Source organism: Lissotriton helveticus, chromosome 11, assembly GCF_964261635.1.
Source record: "Lissotriton helveticus chromosome 11, aLisHel1.1, whole genome shotgun sequence".
NCBI lineage: Eukaryota > Metazoa > Chordata > Amphibia > Caudata > Salamandridae > Lissotriton > Lissotriton helveticus.
Genome location: NC_136072.1, coordinates 678715187 through 678737837, shown reverse-complemented (window position 1 = coordinate 678737837; position 22651 = coordinate 678715187). Strand labels below are relative to the sequence as shown.

General features: G+C 45.2%; 1 protein-coding gene across 1 annotated transcript in view; it reads left to right on the top strand.

Annotated features, from left to right (window-relative positions):
• The first annotated feature begins 2758 nt into the window (after positions 1-2758).
• LOC144791771 (hexokinase-2) overlaps positions 2759-22651 on the top strand; it is a 146369-nt gene continuing 126476 nt past the window's right edge. The window contains exon 1 of the mRNA XM_078666538.1: positions 2759-2947. Coding sequence (XP_078522664.1) covers positions 2885-2947 — 63 coding nt within the window. The 5' untranslated portion in view covers positions 2759-2884. The remainder of the gene's footprint in view (positions 2948-22651) is intronic.

The following is a 22651-nucleotide window of genomic DNA, read 5'->3' as shown; positions in this document are numbered from 1 at the left end:
AGTTTAATTACTATCCAACACCTTCCCTACTATCCACGGGGACTGGAGTTGGAATAGTAAATTAAAATATTCACTATCCAGCACCCCCAATGCAAGTCGCTGTAACGACTTGCGTTGTAAAAGTTGCGTCATAATGGCATGCGGAGTGAAAGCATGCGTTGTAATGTCATACATCCTAAATAAGGCACCATTAATCTACCATTCAGCATGCAGTTTGTGTAGAATGTTAATAGTAGTCTGGATAAAGTCCAGTAGTATTCAAATTGTTTATATTCACTAAATGTTCTGCATTGTAAATGAAGACTATGCGATTACAAATAAGTATGTGCTTAGTATTCTGTTAGTATTCCAGAAGTACCACTCAAATATCAGTAGTCTTCATGCACTAGCCTTCCCAAAAAGAAGACTACTGAATACTAAAATTGGCATAAATTAGTCTTCGGATGCTATAAAAAGACAGGTTAACCACTAAAAGTAGTATTCCACTTCGGTAAGGGTGCGCAAGAGAGGCGAGAAGGAATAAGTGAAAGATAGGAAGGGAGCGAAAGATGCAGAGGGAATGGGAGCCAGAAGGTAAAGAGGAGAGGAGAAGAGAACGAAGAGGACTTGAGAAAGAGTGAACGGTGTATAGAAGGATGAAAGTGAGAACAAGAGGAGGGATGCCTGGGAGGAGGAATAAAAGGGGTAGAGGGAAAGCTAGAGGGCGAGACGTGGGGAGAAGAAGAGCAGTAACCCAAGGATCAATGCTCTTAATTCATGAGAAACGCAGACTCTGTTAGACTAAAATGTCCCAAAGAGCCCTGACAGGCTGTCTGAGTCTTTATTTCAATTATTTATCTACTTGATACTTTGCGGCAATTCTGATTTTGTGGGGCAATAACATGTTAATTGTATTCCTTAATGCACAAAAATGTGCCAGTCCTGTACATACCATGCCGTTTCCTCTGGCTAAATTCCTGCAGGGTTGCTTTGCTGAAATCGAACAAAGGGTAATATTGAGTGTGATAGGCATCACAAAACACAATCTCGGTCTCTGGGCAAACAGGTGTTTGAAGGGGGAATCGCAATTTAATGGGCGTGTTATAAATCAGGCTGTATACTTTTATGTATTCACTATCCAAGATACATAGAGAAACTTATGCCTGCAAGCAATGTTACTTAAATGTAAATACTAATCAGGGCTTATTTCAAAGTGGAATACTCTGCTAAAACAGTTTTCATTGTTTTAATGCTGAAAATAATTGATTAGGAGTAAAATAAAGTGCCGCAAAAATGCTGCTAAATTTCCATATTTGTGCCGCTTAATTTCCATATTTGTGCTGCTAAATTTGCTAATCCATGCCGCTATATCCTGGGGGGTCTGTATGATGTTTTCCCATCCGCCAGTTGGTTGTAGGTGTTGATTTTTTTTGTTCGGAAAATACAATAAACTGATGTCAACCATAAAATGTTAATAAACTCTACATATTGTCTTGAAAGATACAGTTCCTGTTACCCACTCTATGAGAACAGTTAAGGGAGTCTTCCTCTGATGAAGGCTCTGCCCCCATTATGCAAAGTGTTGTCCCTAGTACAGGTCTAGTTGTGCCCTAAAAGTCCCAGAATGCAATGTATTGTATTGTAATTGTTCGGAGAGAAGTACGCTCTCCCTGAACCCACAGTGATTAGTATAACAGTTTTAGTTAATTTTAACTGAGGTGTTACCTGAAAAAAAATTAGGGCTGTCGGAAAGTGCCACGCACGAGAAGGGACCCCTTGACTTGGAACCTACATGAGGGTCTTGAGTTGGGGTACCACGCGGGTGGACAGCATCCCCCCACTCATTTTATCAGGAGCTTGATTACTGGAACAAATGGAGCCACACATTCACTCTTTGGCCTCTCTGGGGCGAGATCGGAGCTCATCCAGAACACTGCTCACGCGCTGGCTTCTCTGATGCAATCGCATCTAAGGGGTGAGCGAGGGGAGGCAGAGTCTGATGGTGCAAGCCACCTTTCGTGACGTCAGCGCCCCCCACTTCTTTTTTAGGACTTGTGCCCTTCCTACATCCACCCTCGTCACTCCCAATATAGAAGTTGTTCTTATCTGCGAACTTCCTCTTCCAGAGACAGCCTGGGGTAGTAGCACGCCCTTGTGCATACCGTGACGACAGTAACATTCCTTCTTAACACATGGCATGAAACTACTATCATGTTTTTATTAATAAACGAATATATATATATATATATATATATATTTTATTTTTTTATTTTTTTTAAACTACCATCGGATAGCTCTCGCTCTACTTTCCTTGCACTGATGTTTAACTTACTTCAGCAGTATATGTGCGTTTCCAGGGCCGTATCCTGGCTTCATGCAGCGCAGCCCAACGCCCTCCTCCTTCAGGAGGCCGCAGCTGAGGATTTGTATACATAGCTACAAAACTAACAACCTAATTGAAATGTTAGGGGGCCATTGTCAAATTAGCAAGGCGGGGAAGCGTTTGAGGCGCTCTGTATGTTGAGAAACTGTAACAGACGTGTGACTTCTGACTGACGACATTCTTCCGGCTTTTGGAAGTCACCGGCTTGTCACTAAGAATTTCCCCGCAGCAGTATCCAGCCACTGGTACTCTGGGAGAATTTGTGGAAGAAGCCGATGACGCATCTCTCAATTGACGGGCTCATTGAAGCGGAAGGCGGACCTCCGCTCGTTATTGGTCCAAAACCGGTTCAGGCCCTCACACACCCTCCTGGCTGAGCCAATAGAGAGTGAGCTTGAGCAGGATGCAGTGACGCCCGGTAGAAACCGCGAGGGATGGCCGTGACTGCCTGAAAGAAGCACATTGTAGAAAGCCGGCAAGTGAGGAGAAAACGGCGTTTGCTGAGCCCGGGCTTTTTAAGTCATGATCGCATCCCACCTACTCGCGTATTTCTTCACCGAGCTCAACCATGATCAAGTGCAGAAGGTGAGAACGTGGGGAGGGAACTAACGGGGTGTAAAATTAAAATCCTAAAATAGGTGTTTTACGAGGGAAGATGTAAAGCGTGGGTGAGGAGCTGTTTATATCTGTGGCGGAGGATGTAAGTGGTACAATACAATTGCTGGGATTGTGTGAACGTCGAAAAAAAAGTGGGGGTGCAGTGGGATGCCTTAAAGCAGGGCTTTAAGTGAGCCGGGTCCTGTTGGTGCTCTGCACCGGCAGTTATACAAAGCAAATGCTGCGTGGGTCCCTATCCCGGCTCTCCATTTTCCCCCATCCTCAGGGTGAAAATGTAATCTTAACTTTACAACAAGGCCACTCTTCACTGCCTTTTATGTAACTTCAAAGAGACTCGTTTTAGAATTTAAGCAATCTCATCAATTCAGAACTGAATCATTTTCAATATTATATACAACAAAGCCATAGTTGCTGCATATTTATCTCACGCATCTAACAACCATTACCTACGTCAATACTCCTGGCTTGTTGTAGGTATAATGTTACTTGTATTATATATCTGGATGCAATGACAAACCGATGGTTAGCTTACGTGTTTTACGCCACGCCCTCTTGAGACCCCCAGGTTTTTCATCCCATTTAAAGCCCTGCCTTGAAGTGTAAAGATAATGTGTAAGTCCTGTGTTCTGAGGCGGGAGAGTGGTTTAGAGAGAACATCTCGTGGTGGAAGGGTGAGCTAAGCATATACCCCGGCAAGGATTATGTGTAAAGTATGTGGGACGAGTTGTACCTCATGGATGTGCTTTAAGTGGAGTTTGGAGATAGAAAGTAAAGTGGGTGGTGAAGCCTCTGACAGGAAACGAGGACTGAAAGAGGGATAATCTTAAATACAAAGGTGCCTGGGGAAGAAACTAGTTTCATGGTAATTGAAGATAGAACGCAGCAGGCGCGGACAACACGTCTAATTCCTTCTTAATGAGCCTGCTCTCTATTGAGGACAGCTGCTGGTGGGTGCCCCTGCCACCTTCTATATCTATAGGTACAGTTGTTAATGGGGGGGCTGGCAGCTTCATAAAAGGGTCGTTCCCGCCAAGTTCCTTCTGAGGGGGTGTGGGAATCGTTTCCACTCATAACACCCTCCTTTTTTGGGGGTATGGCGCTACTGTTTGGTACGATATTATCGTGAGCACTAACATTTCCTCGCAACACCCCGTTTCACACTGTACATAGAAGCATTGGAAACGCATTCTGTGAGCCCTCGTCGACCTAAGTGGTATTAACGTGAAACTAATTTCTGCCCAGAGCCCGGCTTTCTTTTTTTCCGAGCCTTAGCCGCAAAGGGTCCTCTGGCAAGATACACCCCTGGGGGGGGGGGGGGGTGGGGGGGGGGGGGCAGGGAATGGCCGTCGGCACCATTGCCCGCTAGCGGTTCTCCTCTACACACCAGCTTTCATACAGGGCGGCGCGACGCTATAACCTCTACCGCGTCTCCTCTATTAATAGTTCAGAGTGACACTGCTGACCTCTAACCTCCTGCTCTTCCTTGTGGGGGGGGGGGGGTGTGGAGAGAAGGAGGTGGGGTCTTTAGCGTATTGCGATGTAAGACTATCATCCAGAAACAAATACATTACCATTCTTTGTTACGTGTGGCTTGAGAGGGTCCTTCATTTTTCATCACTGAAATCATGTGCTTGACTATTTGCTTTTTACTTTCGAAAGCGGGATTGCAAGTTCCAGAATGTAAAGACTATCGCGCCTGAATGAGCAACTGGAAGCTGACTCGAGCATTGGCCACTCGGTGGTCTGCTTCTCCCCTCCCCCTCCTAAATCCATTAACGGGTACCTCGGCTAGTTCAGGTTTTGCTATGCATTCTGGGATTTGTAGACTTCTTGATCCGATGACCCATAGTCAAAGGCGAAGGAAATCTGGACTGGGTTTGGTTCTCGCACATGTAGATGAGAAACGCGAAAGCTGTGCCTGGTGTGGTCTCTGGGTTCGAACTTGCAATTTTAGCCTTAGGATGTCGTCAGCTTCCTGGCCGAGCCCTCCAATGACTTGCCTGCGAGTTACTGTCTGCAATGCACGCGTGGTTGCAATGCGTGTGAAACAGCCACTATTTCGTCGCCGCAGTCTAGCCGTGGAAGCACCGCTAGTCGACATTGAAGTTTACAGTGTTACTCAATAAATATTTTCTTTGTCCCAAGGAAATTACACCACCGCTTGAGTGAAGTCATTATTGTGCAATAAGGAAACTCAGTTACCACTGTAGCGCAATACTTTGTTCTGCAACAAGGAAGCTGCACCAGGATGGCGCTACAATGATGTATTGTTAATAGCCGAGCCGTACATGATGCATTGTAGGTCCTAGTTCTACGCCATACCCCCATTGTTGTATTGTATTTGCATTTAAATAGTGCTTACTACCCCTGACGAGGCATGGATTCAGGTACAATATCGTTCCAACGCGAGCAGCGTTGAAAAGGCAGGACAAGGTGTTTTTATCTGAGGGTGGTGGCAGGGCAGTGATTAAATAGAATGCCCCCCCCCTTTTGAGCTTGGTTTCCCTTGTAAATGCCCTATGAGGCCACTCGGGTTCTCACCCAGAAGATGAGGCGCTATAGCTAAATTGCATACTTAAGGATAGGAGGATTAAATTCTAATCCCGGCTTTCCATTTGACCTGAGTGTGTGATCTTGGGACAATCACCTCCTCTCTCTGAGCCTTGCTTTCTTCAACTGTCTGAATGGAGGGCGCTTAAAAGAAACGAAGCAGAGGCGTAGCAAGGATGTCATGATCCTTAAAGCAACCCAGGAAAATGATTCGCGCCGGCATATTTAAATTTTCCATGCAGTCTTCAAATACCGTCGTCTCGGGTTCATTGGCGAGGAGCGCAGCAGTGGTGGGTGTTGCGTAAGAGCGCGCTGTCTCATCTGACGACGTCGAGGCGGCGTAGACTGCACGTACTGAATGTAGGCCGCTCGTGCGAGCAGGGGGTCTGCGAACCTCAATGCGCATGTGCGGGGGCTCCCCCGGGGCTGGTCCTGCGCGCGCCTACCGACAGTAAAGCCTCATTCCACACACAATCGTTTCCAATCCGTGCCCGAGGTCTATATTTAGAACGTTTGTTGTTGACTGAAAGCAAAACCAACCCAAATACTTACTACTATGACTTAAATGTGGCTATTTTAAAGAGATTGAGAATGGAAGCAAATCTAATTGGAAATAATTACTTGATATAATAACCACTTTTTACAGCGCCTTAAATAGAAGAATACAAAATCTGCTACTCTCTATTTAGAGTACCTGTTTGCTCCAGAGTAGTACCAGTACTCTCCCATTAAATGTAGTAGAGGTACTCGGTTCCGGACAGTTTTGCTCGTTTAAAGCAAAGGCTTTTTTTTCTGAAAGTTGAACAAACAATGCAAGGATGACTTGTAGACAAACATAATGTTTGCAGTTCAGTCAAACGAACTTGTTTGTGTGTTTTCCTGGACAGAAACACAAACTCAGAATTCCCTCCTTCCAGAAGTTTGCCTAGTAGTTATCCTTGTTCCGTGAGGGAAAAGTTAAACCATATTCCTGTAAACTTACTGCTTTAAATCATTATATGCTCTTTAATTTCTCCCATCTCTAATTTTAATAAGTACTTTTGTAATTGATGAAACAATTTTTTTAGTCTTTATAGATTTGATACTGTTATTGTCTTAAAGCCCCCCATTGTGTGGTATCTGTCCCTATTTGTGTGTATTTTCTACCATCCCCTTATCTCTCCACCCCTTGTGCTTCTAACGTTTTGTGTGTTGTCTCTGCTTTCTTCCGCCTTATCTCTAGCCTAATGCACAATGTTTTCTTCTGTTTTGACACGCCACAATTCTGCTGTATTTTTGAGGGTCGAGCCGGCGAGAGCATGGGCTAACGCATGCATCTCGCTTGCGGCACGCTATTGTTTAAAAAAAAAAAAATGGCCTTAAGCCCGTCCATTGGTTACCTTTTGTTTGCTTCAGCGTCACTCTTCTTTGCAGCCATTCCAATTGGCCAGTGGACCCTAAACGTTACTTCTGAAAAAAAAAAAAAAAAAACAAGCACAGATTGATTCATCTCAATCGGCGCAAGTCCCCTACTCCTGATGTGATTAAGGTACTATTTCATACCCCCCACCTCACCCTCGCATGCACCAAAGACACACGTAGCGCTCGAAGAACTGGAACGCAATACCCTTCTCTTCAACACTCCCAGAGGGTAACTCCATGGCCAGCCATTGCATGATATTTATTTTTACAAACGCGCCCGCGTGGCTATGAAAGATCATGCAAATTAAGGACCTGGAGTTCAGTCATGATGGGCTGTGTACAGTGTTAAAATGTACTCGCAAACCTGAAATATCTGCGAAACATCACAACTAAACTTACTGAACTGTTTAGTTGAAAAGTCTGCCAAGAACAAAGGCCTTCTTTACGAAAAGAAGCAAACATAGAATTACAATTGAATATTCTGGCCCATACAGCTATCTGGCTCTTCCTGTGTCCCAGAGGCAGTAGGTCATACTGAAGGCCAACAGTGACGGCAGCAAATATTTTTCTTGTGCTGTCAATGCATCGACTTTATATTTATATCATTGAACTTCGGGGTGTGCTGGACACACGCATGCAGACACGAAACAAACAACTGAGTGCGTGCAGGGTATCCAATTCAATGCAACCTACAATGAAAAGCCAATGGGCACATGCACTACAGGGTTTTGGCATAAATTATTTGGACCAGTTGCTCTACTTCTTGACATACTGCATTTTTAGTTATCAGCGTTTAAGGAGGCAACACATGCTATGAAGCATTGCACATGCGGAATAGCAAAAAATGAATTTTTAGCTATCAGCGTTTAAGGAGGCAACACATGCTATGAAGCATTGCACATGCGGAATAGCAAAAAATGCTGAAGACCTATTTCTCTCTGTAACATTAAATTCCAGGACTTGCTTTATTGGTGCTCAATTCGGCTATCACCAGAAATACATGCTGCCAGTTATAGTTGAGAAAATGTCCTTATTAGGGACAAGCCCAGAGCTTTACGTGGGCCAGATCACGCCAGTGCTGAGCACTGGCAGTTTTAAAAAAGGAGCATCGAAACGGGTCCCTAATTGACTGAATTTTTTTATGCTCTGACCTGACGATACCAACTGGTGAACAGACCTTGCAAACCTGGCTGACTCTATGTGAGTCAACATCGAGGCCGTTGCTCCGGCTATTACCCGCTCTTTAAAAAGTCATCCCCTCCAGCTCCCTGGTATTGTAATCACCTAAGAGAGAGTTAAAAGAAATTGCAGAATAAAGGAACGGAAGTGGCGAAAAATGTACCTTCCCAAAGATAGGAAGGCTATAAAGATAGCCTAAAGTCTGATCATACTCTGATCAAAAGGGGCAAGACAGACTTTTATACATCTAGTATGATTAATGCCCAAAACAGGAGCAAAGGCATTTTCAGGATAGTTAAATCCTTATCTTCTCCTAAAGCCTGTGCTATAGCAGGGCCTCACTCAGAGGAATGGACAATGAAGATTGCTGAATTTTTTTCATGGGAAAGTGTCCCTGAGCCAACTGGCACTCGCTAATATAACTGAGGGCGAGTTGGATTTTTACAATAATTCTAATTGTAACTCTCACATTTCTGATCCTCCTCTCCTCTGCTCTTTCGCTGAGTTTCGCCTTGAAGAATCCTTGTCTATTCTTCAAAGTATCAAGTCTGTCACTCCCTCCGATCCCTGTCAGCTAATATTCTGTCTCAGATTGCCTCTACAATCAACCCGATTGCTTACTAGCTTTTTAATACTTCCTGTCCACCGGCATAATGCCTCAATCATGGAAGCACGCTAAGATTCTGCCCTTATTAAAAAAGACCAATGCGGCTCCAACAGATTAGGCTGATTTCCTTGCGTCTGGCCCTTTCAAAGGTCTTGGAGAAATTTTTGAACAAAGTTTTGCAGGAACACATTGAAGAAGGGAAGCTCCTCCACGAATCCCAGTCAGGATTCACGGCCAATTTTAGCACAGAGTCTGCGTTGTTGGAAGTTACTGAGTTTATTAGGGACAGACTGGATGTGGGAGGCAAGGCTGTTCTGATATTGCTTGATCTGTCAGCGGCCTTTGATAATGTCCCACATGAGAGGCTTTTAAATAGACTTAAGAACATTGGCCTCGGTGGGACCGTCCTCAAGTAGATGTCCTCCTACTTGGAAAATAGATCTCAGGACATTTGGCTTCCACCCTTCTCATCTCCAGTCCTGGCTATCAATGTTGGCGCCCCTCAAGGCTCTATTCTTAGCCCAACCTTTTTAATATCTACCTCTCTCCCTTAGCATCTCTGTTAGAGGAAGCAGGTGCCAACATTTTCTCGTGTGACAAAGGCCCTGACTTTGATGGGGCAATGATTAATTCCTGCCTCCCGAAGGTCTTTAATTTGCTTAAGATAAACCAGCTGAAATGCAATCCGGACCAGACGGAAGTGGTTTTCTTTGGTGGTCACGAAACACCTGACTGGAGCTCCTGGTGGCCTAAGGACTTGCCACCTCAGCCTGTTGAAAAAGAGAAAATAAAAAATCTAGGAATAATCATCTACAAATCGATGTCGATGCGTCCTCAGATTCAACCTCTCTCGGGCGTTTGCTTCGATTTACTCCGAATGCTAAAAAAAATTCTTGCCGCTCCTGCCGCCGGAGAGCAGAAGGATTGTTGTGCAGGCTCTTGTAACACCTAAGCTCAATTATGTCAATTGTCTGTACCTTGGTATCCCTTCTCTGACCCAGCGTCTGCAAGTGATCCAAAATGCGGCTGCCAGAGCAATCACACGATCTAGTCTTAGAACATGTATGACCCCAGTTCTTAAATCTTTGCACTGGCTCAGCATTAAAGAGTGGATTGACTTCAAGACCTTGAGTATCTTTTTTAAAGCTTTTCGCAAGATCGGTGCTGTATACCTTAATAAATGTGCCAACTGGTATTTAATGTCCAGACCCATACGGTCCTCTGGTACTAATTTGGCCATTATGCCCAAAATACGTCTTACTCGTACAGGTGGCAGATCCCATGGTTGCAAAGCTATGGAACAACCTGCCAGAATCCTTGAGGCTTGATCCTAACTTACTTTCTTTTAGAAAGAACCTTAATGGTTCTTTCAATAAAACTACTGGCCTTTCTACTCCTATTATCGCTGCGTAAGTGCCAGGACACTCTTGTTTGAGTAGCTGTGCGCTGTACTAAATACCAGTTTTCATTTCATGACACCTTTGCCAATCCCCCGTCAAAAATCAGCTAATAAAATGGGATGTTGTTTTAATGACATCCCTGCCCTAAGTGTCTCCTTTCTCTATTCTATTAGAGCAACAAGGCTAGGGTAACTTTGGAGCACACATAATTGGATGGTGGACGGAGCAATAAAACTTTTCATACACGTACTCTTTTAGATCTTGGTTACATCCATCATCGTGCTTTAGCTCATTTCGCCCCCCCCCCCCCAGTTCATACCCAGCCATATGCAAATCGGTCTTTACCCTGCTCCTCATGGGAACAGTCCGGCCAGAACTTCCAAGCCAGATCATCCCTGGCCCGGAACCAAGCATCTTGGGACCGGTTTCAGGGTAACACCCCAAATCAGCAAGGCTAGCTTGAATCCAATGGCAAAGTGAGCAAGGGACCCACGTTTGGATACACCATAATGATTTCAAGACTGTGCATATCCCTTTTTGTTGAAAATGTTCCTTCTCCTCGCCGCCAGATATTGGCCCATTACTTTTTGAGCTGTAGTGGCAGGATTCTGGGATGGATGCATATATCTGTCTTGGTGAAATCATTGCCAGTGCGTCATTCTTATTGCTACTGCCCTTGCTCACCGGACGGCATGTAAGCTTGGAGTGTGTCATGTGATGCACTGCACACTCAACAATGAAAGGAAGGCTTACCTACAACACACACAGCACCCTACATACGCATGCTATTTAAGCACTTAGACGAGATGTTAATGAAACTAGAGTTTAAAGTAATGCATAGCTGGGCAAGCTTCCCCTGGAGCGGCCTTTCCCATCTGGGTGCATGCATTCGTGTCCTCCAGGGATGTGTACTCGATGCATTGTGCCACAAACATCATGTTTGAATTTGATAAACTGTATTATAGGTTATTAAATACAAGAGATGTTTATGTACAGCGCACATCCTGATTTAGGCCGTGCCCCTTTAACAAGTATGCCACCCCCTCAGTTTTTTATCCCACTTAAAACCCTTGTTGAGCATGCGCTCACCCATGGAACCCGCTTGCATGACACTATTTACAAAAAGGGTTTGGAGTTTGCCCTCTGCTAACCATTTGTCTGCTTCGGCTCTCCCAATTTTCCATTGCAGCCAAAATATCACTTCCTAATCTTGCCGTGGAGCAGGAACCAAGCATAGATTGATTCAACTTAATTAGTGCTAGTCTGCTGCTCCCGACGTGATTAAGAATACTCCTACTTCCCACTGACTCTGACTCCCTCCATAGCCCTTTTTAGGTCTCGCCTGAGACAGCGCATGCACTGTCTCTTCGAGACATTTAATAAGTGGCTTTTAAAAGTGCCACCAGAGGCTTTTGCTGGCCTCCTGCTCGCGTTCACGAGCTCGTGCATGTGCACAGCTGTCATCTATGTTTTTATTTACTGTAATCAGGCTCCTCTGCTTGCACTACCCCCTCCCTTTTCCCCCTCCCTCCTGGTCAGCTTCATTTGTGTCTTCTAGCTGTGAATCATGCTCCTCTGCTAGCACTCCCCCCTCCCTCTTCGTCAGTTTAATTTGTGTCTTCTATCACTGTGAATGCTCCTGCTTCCACCAGGCACAAACACCATCAGTCATCAGTGCATGCTTCCACCAGGTGCACACACACACACACCACCAGCCGTCAGTGCACGCTTCCACCAGGCGCACACACCACCGGCCCTCAGTACACGCTTTTACCAGGGACACACACCACCAGCCGTCAGTGCACGCTTCCACCAGGTATACACACCACCAGCCATCAGTGCACGGTTCCACCAGGCATACACACCACCAGCCCTCAGTGCACGCTTCCACCAGGCATACACACCACCAGCTGTCGGTGCACGATTCCGCCAGGCACACACAACACCAGCCATCAGGGCACGCTTCCACCAGGCACACGCACCACCAGCCGTTGGTGCACGCATCCACCAGGCACACGCACCACCAGCTGTAAGTTCACGCTTCCACTAGGCACACGCACCACCAGCCGTCGGTGCATGCTTTCACCAGGCACACACACCACCAGCCATCGGTGCATGCTTTCACCAGGCACACACACCACCAGCTGTCGGTGCACGCTTCCACCAGGCACACACACCACCAGCCGTCGGTGCACGCTTCCACCTGGCAGGCACACACACCACCAGCCGTCGGTGCACGCTTCCACCAGGCACACACACCACCAGCCGTCAGTGCACGCTTCCACCAGGCACCCACACCACCAGCCGTCAGTGCATGGCTAAACACTTATAAGGTCCCAAATACGAGACCTATTGGCTATGCCAGAGTTACTCATAGTACGGCCCGCAAGCTGCTGGCGGCTCGCCAGTCCTTAATTGGCGGTCCGCGGACCTTGCTGCCATACCAGTCCTTCATGTAAAGTTTAAACCGAGAAGATGGCCGCAGGCGCATACGTTGTTAATACGTATTCACAACGTTTGCTCCTGCGACCATCTTCTCTGCTCATGTGTCCTCTGATTGGCCTGAACCTCTGGGACGTCGCACCTGGCACGATGCACAGGCCCTTTAAAAGTCAGCTGTAACTAGCGCTTTTACAGCTGACTTTTAAATGACCTGTTAAGAAGCTTCCTGTGTCCATGGTGAAGCCGTAACTCTGCGCACAGCTATCAAACTGTCAACCGAAACCTTCATGTCCAGGAGGCAGTGGCGCAGTTAATAACATTGGGCCCCGACTTTGAAAACTCATTCAACTCCTCCAGCAATGGATGTTAACTTCTAATGGTGATCCGGGCGTAATGTGTATTAGCAGCATGCCTGGCGTGAAAGGAAGAAGTGCAACAGATAGCAAAGACCTCGGGTGACGTGTGTGCAGCTTTCGACGGACATTCATTACCGTAACACACAGGCTGTCAGCACTGCTGTTAGGGAGAGTTGCACCCGGCCACGGCAGGAGATAGCACATGTATGGCGCACAGGAGGTGATATTAAATATGTTGCAGACCAGCTTTTTGTTTCCAGTCCGGTATCACCCCTTCCATGCGCTTTAAATGTTTTACATTTCTGTTTGTCAGACTGAGACCTTGCCACCCCCCGCAAACACTTATCTGGATAGGGGGCTTTGTTAAAAAGTTATTACATGAGTGTCTAGAACTGATTAAGTTGTGCATTGTGTGATATACAAACAAGTTGATGTGGCCTAACGGCTAGAGTTGTCGACCTCCAGGCTAAGCAACCAGGTTTGAGCCTCGGCTGAGAAGCTCAACATATCGTGATTCTGGGCAAATTACTTAATCTCCCGTGCCTAACAAAATGAATGTGTCTCTCTGAGGCAACTTGTGTTCGTGTAAAGCGCTCTGATACCTTCGGGTCAAGTTTGGGCTATATAAAACTCCCTAAAAAAATTAAAAACAAAATAAAAAAGCTATCTCTCGCTCTCCTTTGCTCCACTTAAAGCACAAGTGCTGCTATAAGAGTTATGTGACACAGCCAATCACAAACCACTCCCCATATAGGTCAAAGCATACATCCTCGCCCTTTCAACCAAACCTATAAATGTCTTATATTTGCTACCATTCACATCAAATCTCATTGACATATAATAACATAACAAGATCAAAGGTCTGGTTAAACCACACATATCGGAACACGTTCTCCAAGGGCCTCACTACAAACCTACAGGCTTCAGACTAAGCAAGGCCAATGAAGAGGTATACACACCATCCACAGTTCACTTCAGTGCCTCGTTAGAGGTATGAAGTGCTGTGTGTGTGTGTGTGTGTGTGTTTGTGTGTGTGTGTATGTATGTATGTATGTATGTGTATGTATGTATGTGTGTGTGTATATATATATATATATATATATATATATATATCATAGTGTTGCCTGGCTTCCCTTTTGTTAAAGGCATCTGATGAAGACAGTCGTTGAAATGCATTATGCCGTACCTACCAGCAATAAAGCGATCTTCCTTCAATCCCCGCTGTGTCCTCTACGGTTTCTTTGAGAAAAGTTGCCTGTTGGTGTGATACTACCGCGAAAGCCAGTCGCGTGTGGAGGACCAGCTCGCAAGCAGCCCGAAGGAAGTCTGGCGCTCTTGTGCATTCCCAATGAACTTGGTTTCTACCTCGGACCGCCTCACAAACCATCCCAGCAAGTGATTATTGCCTGGTGGCAGCCCGGATCTGACGGGGGAGCACGGACACTGACCTGTTGCTCCGTGACCGAAGCTGGGAAAAGAAGTGAGGCAGAGCGTCAGGGGACCCGAGGGAGATCGTTTTGGTTAAAATTGGACAATTTGGGTAAACCAGCAAACCTCGAAAATGGCACAGGCAGCGTGAACAGGAGTTAGAGCCCCACAGAAGACAAATGGTACTCTGGTGTCTTCTGGGATAGGTAGTCTTCAACAACGGACTACGCAACAGAAACTACTGACTGTTAATGGGGGCCAGCTGTACTCGGAAGATATGGGATGAGCCATGAAGGTTTAAAATCATAGTGTTGCCTGACTTCCCTTTTGTTAAAGGCATCTGATGAAGACAGTCGTCGAAATGCATTATGCCGTACCTACCAGCAATAAAGCGATCTTCCTTCAATCCCCGCTGTGTCCTCTACGGTTTCTTTGAGAAAAGTTGCCTGTTGGTGTGATAGATATATAACATTCCAAATATCCCCGTAGCAGAGGGAACACTGTTTTGTTGGTGCCCGCGTTGGAGACCGGGAATTTTAAAAACTGATCACTGTTACTCGTGAACAAGGGAGGAGAATCCCCGAAACGCGTTGAGCTTTTGAGCTTTGCCTTTTTGATTTGAAATAAAGGCTATTTTCTGCAAAGAAGAGTTCGTGTATTTCTGGTGTTTTTGAAAGACGACAGAATTTGAATTGATATATATAATTATAGTACACTACTACCAATGCTATGGAGGGACAGGCTCGGGCCGGTGCAAGATTAATTCTTACTTTTTGCCCACATGCACTGGGGCTGTGAAAGAGCGTTTCCATAAAGGTTGCAATTAACACTAATGAGGCTGACCTGTCTTTAGTGAGGTGAAAGGATGGTCATTGGGATCGAGAGTTCCCCCCCCCCCCCCCCCCCCTCTCAGGCCTGAACAGATAAGTGATTGAAAATGCGGCCAGACTAGTCGAAGGAACCAAGAGGGAAACATCTCATGAACCTTGATTATGTTGTTTCCAGTCCAATCCTTTTTTTCCTGTTGCACATTTTTTTTTAAAGGAGGTGGGGTTAAGTATCATATGTGGATTACCTGATGACATGCGCTAAGAATCCAGATACTGTAAAGAGCAACTGTGTGCTATAAAATAGACCCAGAGTGGAGATTCGAAAAGCCCAGCAGAACTCATTGCCCATTTGGGCTGGGGTATCAGCTCTCTTTCTCCCCCGCTCTGAAACCTGGCACCTCCCCTCGCCCATCCCCTCTCTACAGGCCTGATCATTGTATTGATTTTTTTTCCCCCTCTAGCCCCGCTCCCACTGACCCCGTCCCCACCAGTGCGGCCCTAGGCCTCAAACCACACTCTAAATTTGGCCCCCGAGAGAAAGTTTGTGAGTACCCATGGTATGACGTCTATAAAATGAGCTCAGTTGAGCGGGAGTAACTGTCTTTTTAGAGCAATATTTTGTTAAATACCCTTTAAACAACTGTTAGCACAATAAAAGTGGCTTTGGGAATCCAGCACATTACGAAATAGACGAGTTAAATGAGGATAGTTTTTAAAATATCATTTTTCAATAAAGGTTCGTAGATGCAGCGCTTGAAACCAGAGTATGAACTGTGAACCACTGAATGTGGGAGACTATACATACAGATGCGTTTTTGTTCTCTTTGGTTATAGGCTGGGAATTCTTGTTTGTTTGCCTCTTTTTCACTCGGTCTGAATCTGGATGTCTTATAAAAATAGTAAGTGGCTAGGTGTGGTGTCTGCCTTCAGTTTCAGCCCAATTGTAAAGGCATTTTTACCGGCTGGGTTTTTCAGCTGATAAAATCCAGCCCCACACCTGATCAATGTGGGTGCAGGAGCACTGGCTGGTGGGGGTCATGTGAGAGGTATCCTACCTGGGAACATCACTCTGCCCAACTCTTCATTGGCCCTATAGAAACTAAGGTGTTGTCAACAGATTTCAGTATTTAAATGAACAGACTTTGCCTTAAGACCTGTGCCCTGTGGAGCACCCACTCTCACTGAGTTTGAGTATCCTCTCCAGGGCACATCAGCTTGTGATGTGGGTCAACAGTTATCGTTAACACTGTAATGTAACACTGACTGTGCCCCATGCCACAGTCTGTGTTGGATGAAAGAGAACTCTATTTGCTTGTATGCTGTTGAGTGTGTAGCATGGGCTATTTAATCATTTGGTGCGTTCTAGGATGGGTTTCGGAGAAGGGTAGGGGCAGCATGCACTGCCCAACCAGACCAGAAATCTGCAGAGTGGAACCTGCTGTTACCACGCACAAGGGAGTGCAGACTTATTGGTAGAAGTTGAAACATATCCTGAACTACAACTGATTAATTAACTTCACTTTACTCTGGAAGATTAAGTTGTCCGATCAATTAGATGACTTAGTGAATTGAATGGACTCCGTGTCCTTTCTCACCTGCATGGAAGAAGGTGTGAGTGGTACTCTGGTGACTTATCTGCCAAACTCCTTACTATCTCCTTGAAAAGATGCCCAGCCCTTTGCTGGTCAGGGCTCTTAATTGTGGGCAAAAATATAAACATATCTGACCAACTAATCGGTCTTCGTTGACCACTGCTTGAGTCGTTGTTACATTTTTAAATCCTCCCACAAAACATACAGAGCCTTGAAATGGACTTCTTATTTCCATGACCAACGCAGACTAGCTGTACGACTGTTTGTGCTACAAGAAGGTAATGGTAGATGTTGTTAGAAATATATTTCTTTGGTCTCCTAAGTCTGAGACCATTACAAATTCCACTGGGATTTAAACGGTAAACACTGACACAACAGGGTGCAGTATTTACGAAGTGCAGTATTACCATATAATTTTTATTTCTACACTTTGAAATGATGGATAACATTACCTTACACTTGGTTTTCCCCCCCTTGGAGCCAACCTGGTAAAAAATGATGCGGGTGGGTGGGAGTTTAGTGTAGCAATTATCGATAAACTCAAAATCCTGATTTGGGCATACATTCCCATGTGCCGGGAACATGATTCCCGATGGCGTTGTAACAATACTTTAAAATTGCAGACCAGGTATTCTGCTCCTGTTGTGGCTTATAATATTCTATTTATTGTTTAAATACAGCTCTCTGATTCCACTTTGTAAGGTTGCACTTAACAACTACTGTATTAAATGCAAATCTTACTGCCAAGCTGTCTTCACACCCACATTCATAACCAACTCCAACACCTCTATACCAAGATACATACCAGATCTTCTTTCCTTACACCGCCATGGCTGCCTACACCTTCTTTACATGCATGAGGCCAAGGCTGGTCTGCTAACAGGACATCAGTTAAAAGTGTTTTTTATCTTGGACTAGTATGTAAGGTTTTGAGATGCCTCCAGGTCACCAAGGAGACAGCACTGCAGATCTGGGGTTACTTTTGACAGCCTAATGCATTCTGGGAGCTGTAGTCAAACGTGTTCGCTTGTTTTGATCCCAATGAACAAACCTCTTCAAACATTGATTTGTAAAAGATAAGCCTAAGATGGAATATTGTGTTATGGTGACATTGAGACATTTGTTAACCTTTTCACATGTGGTTGAGTAGCTAAGGAAAATACTATCGTGATAACCTCAAGGCCATCAGACTCTAAAGTTAAGGTGAGTAATGGTCAGGCATTCAGTGATGTCTTGAGTTGATGTAAGGTTTAATTTAAGAGTCCTGCGCACCTGCTGAAGCTCCTGTTTGCCGTAGACAAGTGGGCCTTCTGTCGATTCTGCGACTTCATCAATGCAGCCCTTTGTCTTGCGGCTAGTGGGGACTGGACGTGTTATATGACGGAAAGCTGACTTTCGAGAAACTGTTTGAGGAGTTACACCTGTTGAGAGCTATTCCATACTTTTTAATGAAAAATTTCCACGAGGCATGCAGTCCATTGCTTATAGTAGGTTTTTAATATGCTTAATTTGTTAAACTAAAAATGCACAGGCCTAAAGTATTTATTTGTAGCCCACTGTCGGTGGTGTAGAATGGTGGGGTTGCTGAATACCAAAACTGCTAAATTTGTGGTCGGGAGAAACGCAGGGCTCCACATATGCAGGGCATTTGAGCGGTCTTGGTTTCACTTTCATGGAGAGTTTGTGGAGCGAAATTTCTCAGCCACCTGTAATTTTCATCCTCAAAGTCTGCCTGGGTGTGGGATGGGGGCCCTCCATATCCCTCGAAGGAAAGGCCCCGCAGTTTCGTTATCCCATTGGTCTTGTTTCCACCACATGCCTCGCCACCCTCTGCCCCACGCTTCCTGTCTATCTCCCTCTTGCAGGGTATTTTGTATCCTTTAGTTCTCACTTTGTCACTATTGTCTTTCATTCTTATGCTTTTCCTTTCTCAATCGTTATGCATTCCTCCTCTCTCATCAAAATCTGTTGAAAAATAACCCCACCCTTCCAAAATGTACTGGTGACCACCTGAACGTGTGGTACCAGAGCACAGTTTTCAGAATATTGCGTACAGATGATCACCCCATTTGTGCTGATAGTAGAAAATCCACACGCAATGGGAAGACACTTGTGTAAACGACGTTCAGGGTACAATATTTATGTTGGAGGATAATCATATATACGATATTCTGACATGCAGCTGTGGCACAAATTAAGCACTGGCTGGTGCATCAGTATGCCGAGAATATCAAGGCACTAGACAGAGTAGGGGCCTAAAGCAATGGCCTTGGGAAGGGGCAATAAGGTTGCAAGTCGGGGAAAGGATACTGAGAAGAAAGACTTCCCAAAACTGGGTGGGTGTGCGTGTACTGCACTTCATGTGATGCTCCGGTTACAACTGTTGAAGGAGGCGTGTGAGACGAGTTACTCGTGCTTGCTCTTGCCCTGTCCTCTGACGCTGCTCGCTTACGTGCAGACTGCTGGTTGGTTTAGTAATCCGTTCCGATCACTAAATTTTTGCCTCCAGTCTGGGGGCATTCAGTCGATGACCAAACCCATTGCTGGAACGCGTGACTCACTGGAGTTTACAGAGCGAACAAAGGCGCGCGCTTGCAGGCTGTGGCGACGAGGAAGCGGGTTAACCCCTTCATGAGTTGACTATATTAAAACTGCTTGGCTTCTTATTAGGGCCGATGAGCACGAGTTACAGGCTGTGCCAGATATTACGCTGCCCTGCGCATATTTACTTTTTTCCTATCTTGTAGATAAACGCGTGTTTCCTCGTGCCTCGCCCAAATTAAGGGCTCTGGTGCTGTGTTGATAACAGGCGGACTTCAATGTTTTCTTCTCGTATAAAACGTCCCCGGCTCCCAAAGCACGAGTCGTTTTTTTTGTTGTTTTTTTTAAATATTTACCTTCGGTTTTTGCAGGTTTCGCCTCTTTGGTGTTTGCTAAATGTCAGATTTTTCTACTTTTGTTACGTTATTGTTCTTGTATATCGTAGCATTTACAAATTAATTGTGTTCTTGGCGCTGTTCCGGTATTGGTGTCTTGGTTGTCTAGAAGTGTTGTGATTCCCCACTTGAGGGGATGTCTTAGTCATTTATAGTTTTTCAACTTTTCTTCGTTAGTGTATATGGTTTGAGGATGATACTCTTGGAGGGTGCTATGAACGGGTAGCATTGGATCTTCCAACCTCCACAGTCCGCTTCAGCATTAATTAGAGGTGTTTCTTCCCAGGGGTGCGGGGGGTGTATGGGTTGGAACCCCTCTTCCCCCAAATCATATTTCACATTCAGGTCAGTCCTATCTAGCTGGGCCGCAGATGGATAAGTGCCTTTTATTCTAATTGCATTATATAGCGCTTACTACCCCAGAAGAGGCATCCAATCGCTTTTCGGCGAGTAGCACTCTACTCAGGAACCCAAAAAGGTTTAGTGGTGAATTAGTACCAGGAAATACGAAATTAGTTAGTCGGATTGAAAAACATAGTGGCGTAATAGAAGAGGGAAGGGCCTAGAAAGTATTTTTTTGGAGATCATAGTAGTAGGAGGAGGTTTGGGATGAGTAAAGGAGAGATGGAGGGGGATTAGTTTCTAGAAGTGGATTTGGGAGAAAGATGAGGTATCGGATGAGTCTAGGGGGGATACACGAGGGGAGGGTTTAGAAAGGCTTGTTTGGGAGACCTGAATAGTAAAAGCGGTTTGAGGGGATGTAAGGAGGGGTAGTGGAGGGAAGAGTCTAGAAAGTGTTATTTTAGGGGTCAGAGTAGTAGAATGGGGTTTGGGATGAGTCAGAGAGTGGCGGTAGAGGATATATTGAGGGAAGTATAGGGTGAGATATAGGATAGTGCATTGGAGATAAACGAAAAGCAAAAAGGATCATATTTTTCTACGCATAGCTTAATTGTAAGTAAAATAAGACACATTAAACAATCACATCCAATTATATTGATCAGCGAGTCTAGTTTGTCTGTTTTCAAGTCCACTTTATTGAAGTTTATTTGCAAGCGTGCAACAGCCCACCCAATGCGTTTCGTCCAACAGGACTTCATCATTATTGGAAATAATTAAATAGCAAAGCAATCGTAGATTAATATTTGATAAAAATTTACTTATTCATGCAGTGACCTATAGACATAATAAATATAAAATAATATAAGTAATATGTAAATTTTTTATAAGCAGACCTAACTAATCTGTATATAATTTATAAACATATTTGTTATTCACATTTATACAAAGGCATACACATATTCTAGATACATACATACATTTAATCCTAAAAAATGCTTATATACACAGGGATATGATGTACATTTATGTTTGAGTGTGGTATGTTATGTGGGAAGAGCCAACAATTGAGTAGTCTTCTGAAGATAAGATAGTTCTCCGGATCTTATGTTGGGGGTAAAGAGTTCCATAGTTTGGCTGCTTGAACAGAGATGGACGTGCCATCCATAGTTTTATTTCTTGTATGGTGGGATTTTGAGGTGTGGTGCCAACCTAGAGCGGAGGTTCTTTTGTTGAATGTGTTTTGTGATTTTTATTTCTGATGAAGAGCAGCCCTGTTCCATGAATCGCTTTGTGAGCGATTCAACCAGCTTGAATGTGGATCTTTTGGCAACTGGTAACCAACCAATCAATCAATCAGCATTTGTAAAGCGCAGTACGGTCACCCTGGGAGTATCTGGTTGCTGTTTCTCCTTAGAGGAGTCATGTCTTGAGTCTCTTTCTGAAGTCCGCCAGCGAGAAGACTATACGCAGTTGGAGGGCAAGGTTGTTCCAGGTCTTGGCAGTGAAGTAGGCAAAGGAGCGACCATTGCGGTGACTGCGATGGGGGTGGGAAGGTGAGTGAAGAGGAGAGCAGGTGTCTGGAGGGCTGGTGGGAAGTACAGTCGATGGTTGATGTAGGCAGGTCCTAGGTCATGGAGGGCTTTGTAGGTGTGCGTGAGGATCTTGAACTGGCATATCTTCTGGATGGGTAGCTAGTGGAGGTCTATTAGATAAGCGGGCGATGTGGGTTCATTTGGGGAGGTCCAGGATGAGTCTGGCTGCAGCATTCTGTATGGTCTGTAGTCTTCTGAGGAGCTGGGTAGAGATGCTGGCGTAGAGGGCATTGCCGTAATTAAGGTGGCTGGTGACGAGGGCCTGAGTGACGGTCTTTCTGGTGTTGGTTGGGATCTATCTGAAGATTCTGCAGAGCATACAAAGTGTGTGGAAGCAGAAGGAGGTGACTGAGTTGACTTGTTGTTTCATGGTTATTTGACTGTCTAGGATGATGTTGAGGTTGCGTGCATGGTCGGTCGGTGTGGGTTCAAGTTCTGCAGGCCACCAGCTGTGGTCCCATGCAGAAGTGTTCTTCCTGAAGATCAGTAGTACAGTTATGTCAGAGTTGTATTTGAGGCAGTTGTATCTTGTCCATTTGGCTATGTTAATCATGGCATTGTAGAAGTTGGTTTTGGTGTTGGGAGTGGTACTTGGTGAGTGAGAGGATCAGTTGAGTGTCGTCTGCGTAGGAGATTGTTGAGTTTGTGGGATCTGATGACATCTGTGGGGGGGTCATGTAGATGTTGATCAATGTGGGTATGAGGGACGATTCTACTGGTACACCGCATATAATGTTTTTGGGTGCGGAGGTGAATGGAGTCAGTCGGATGCTCTGAGTGAGTCCTGTCTGGAAGGAGGCGTTCCACTTGAGGGCGTCGTGCTGCATGTCTTTGTTGTAGTGTCTGTTGATGAGAGTTTTGTGGGAGAACGGTGCCGCAGAGAGGTGTAGAAGGATCAGGGCCACAGGTTCTGCGCAGTTCAGGTGTTTCAGTGCTGTGGTTGGCACAGAATCCAGATTGTGAGGCATCCAGTAAGTGGTTTTGTTCCAGGGATTTAGTGAGAGGCTGGTTGATGG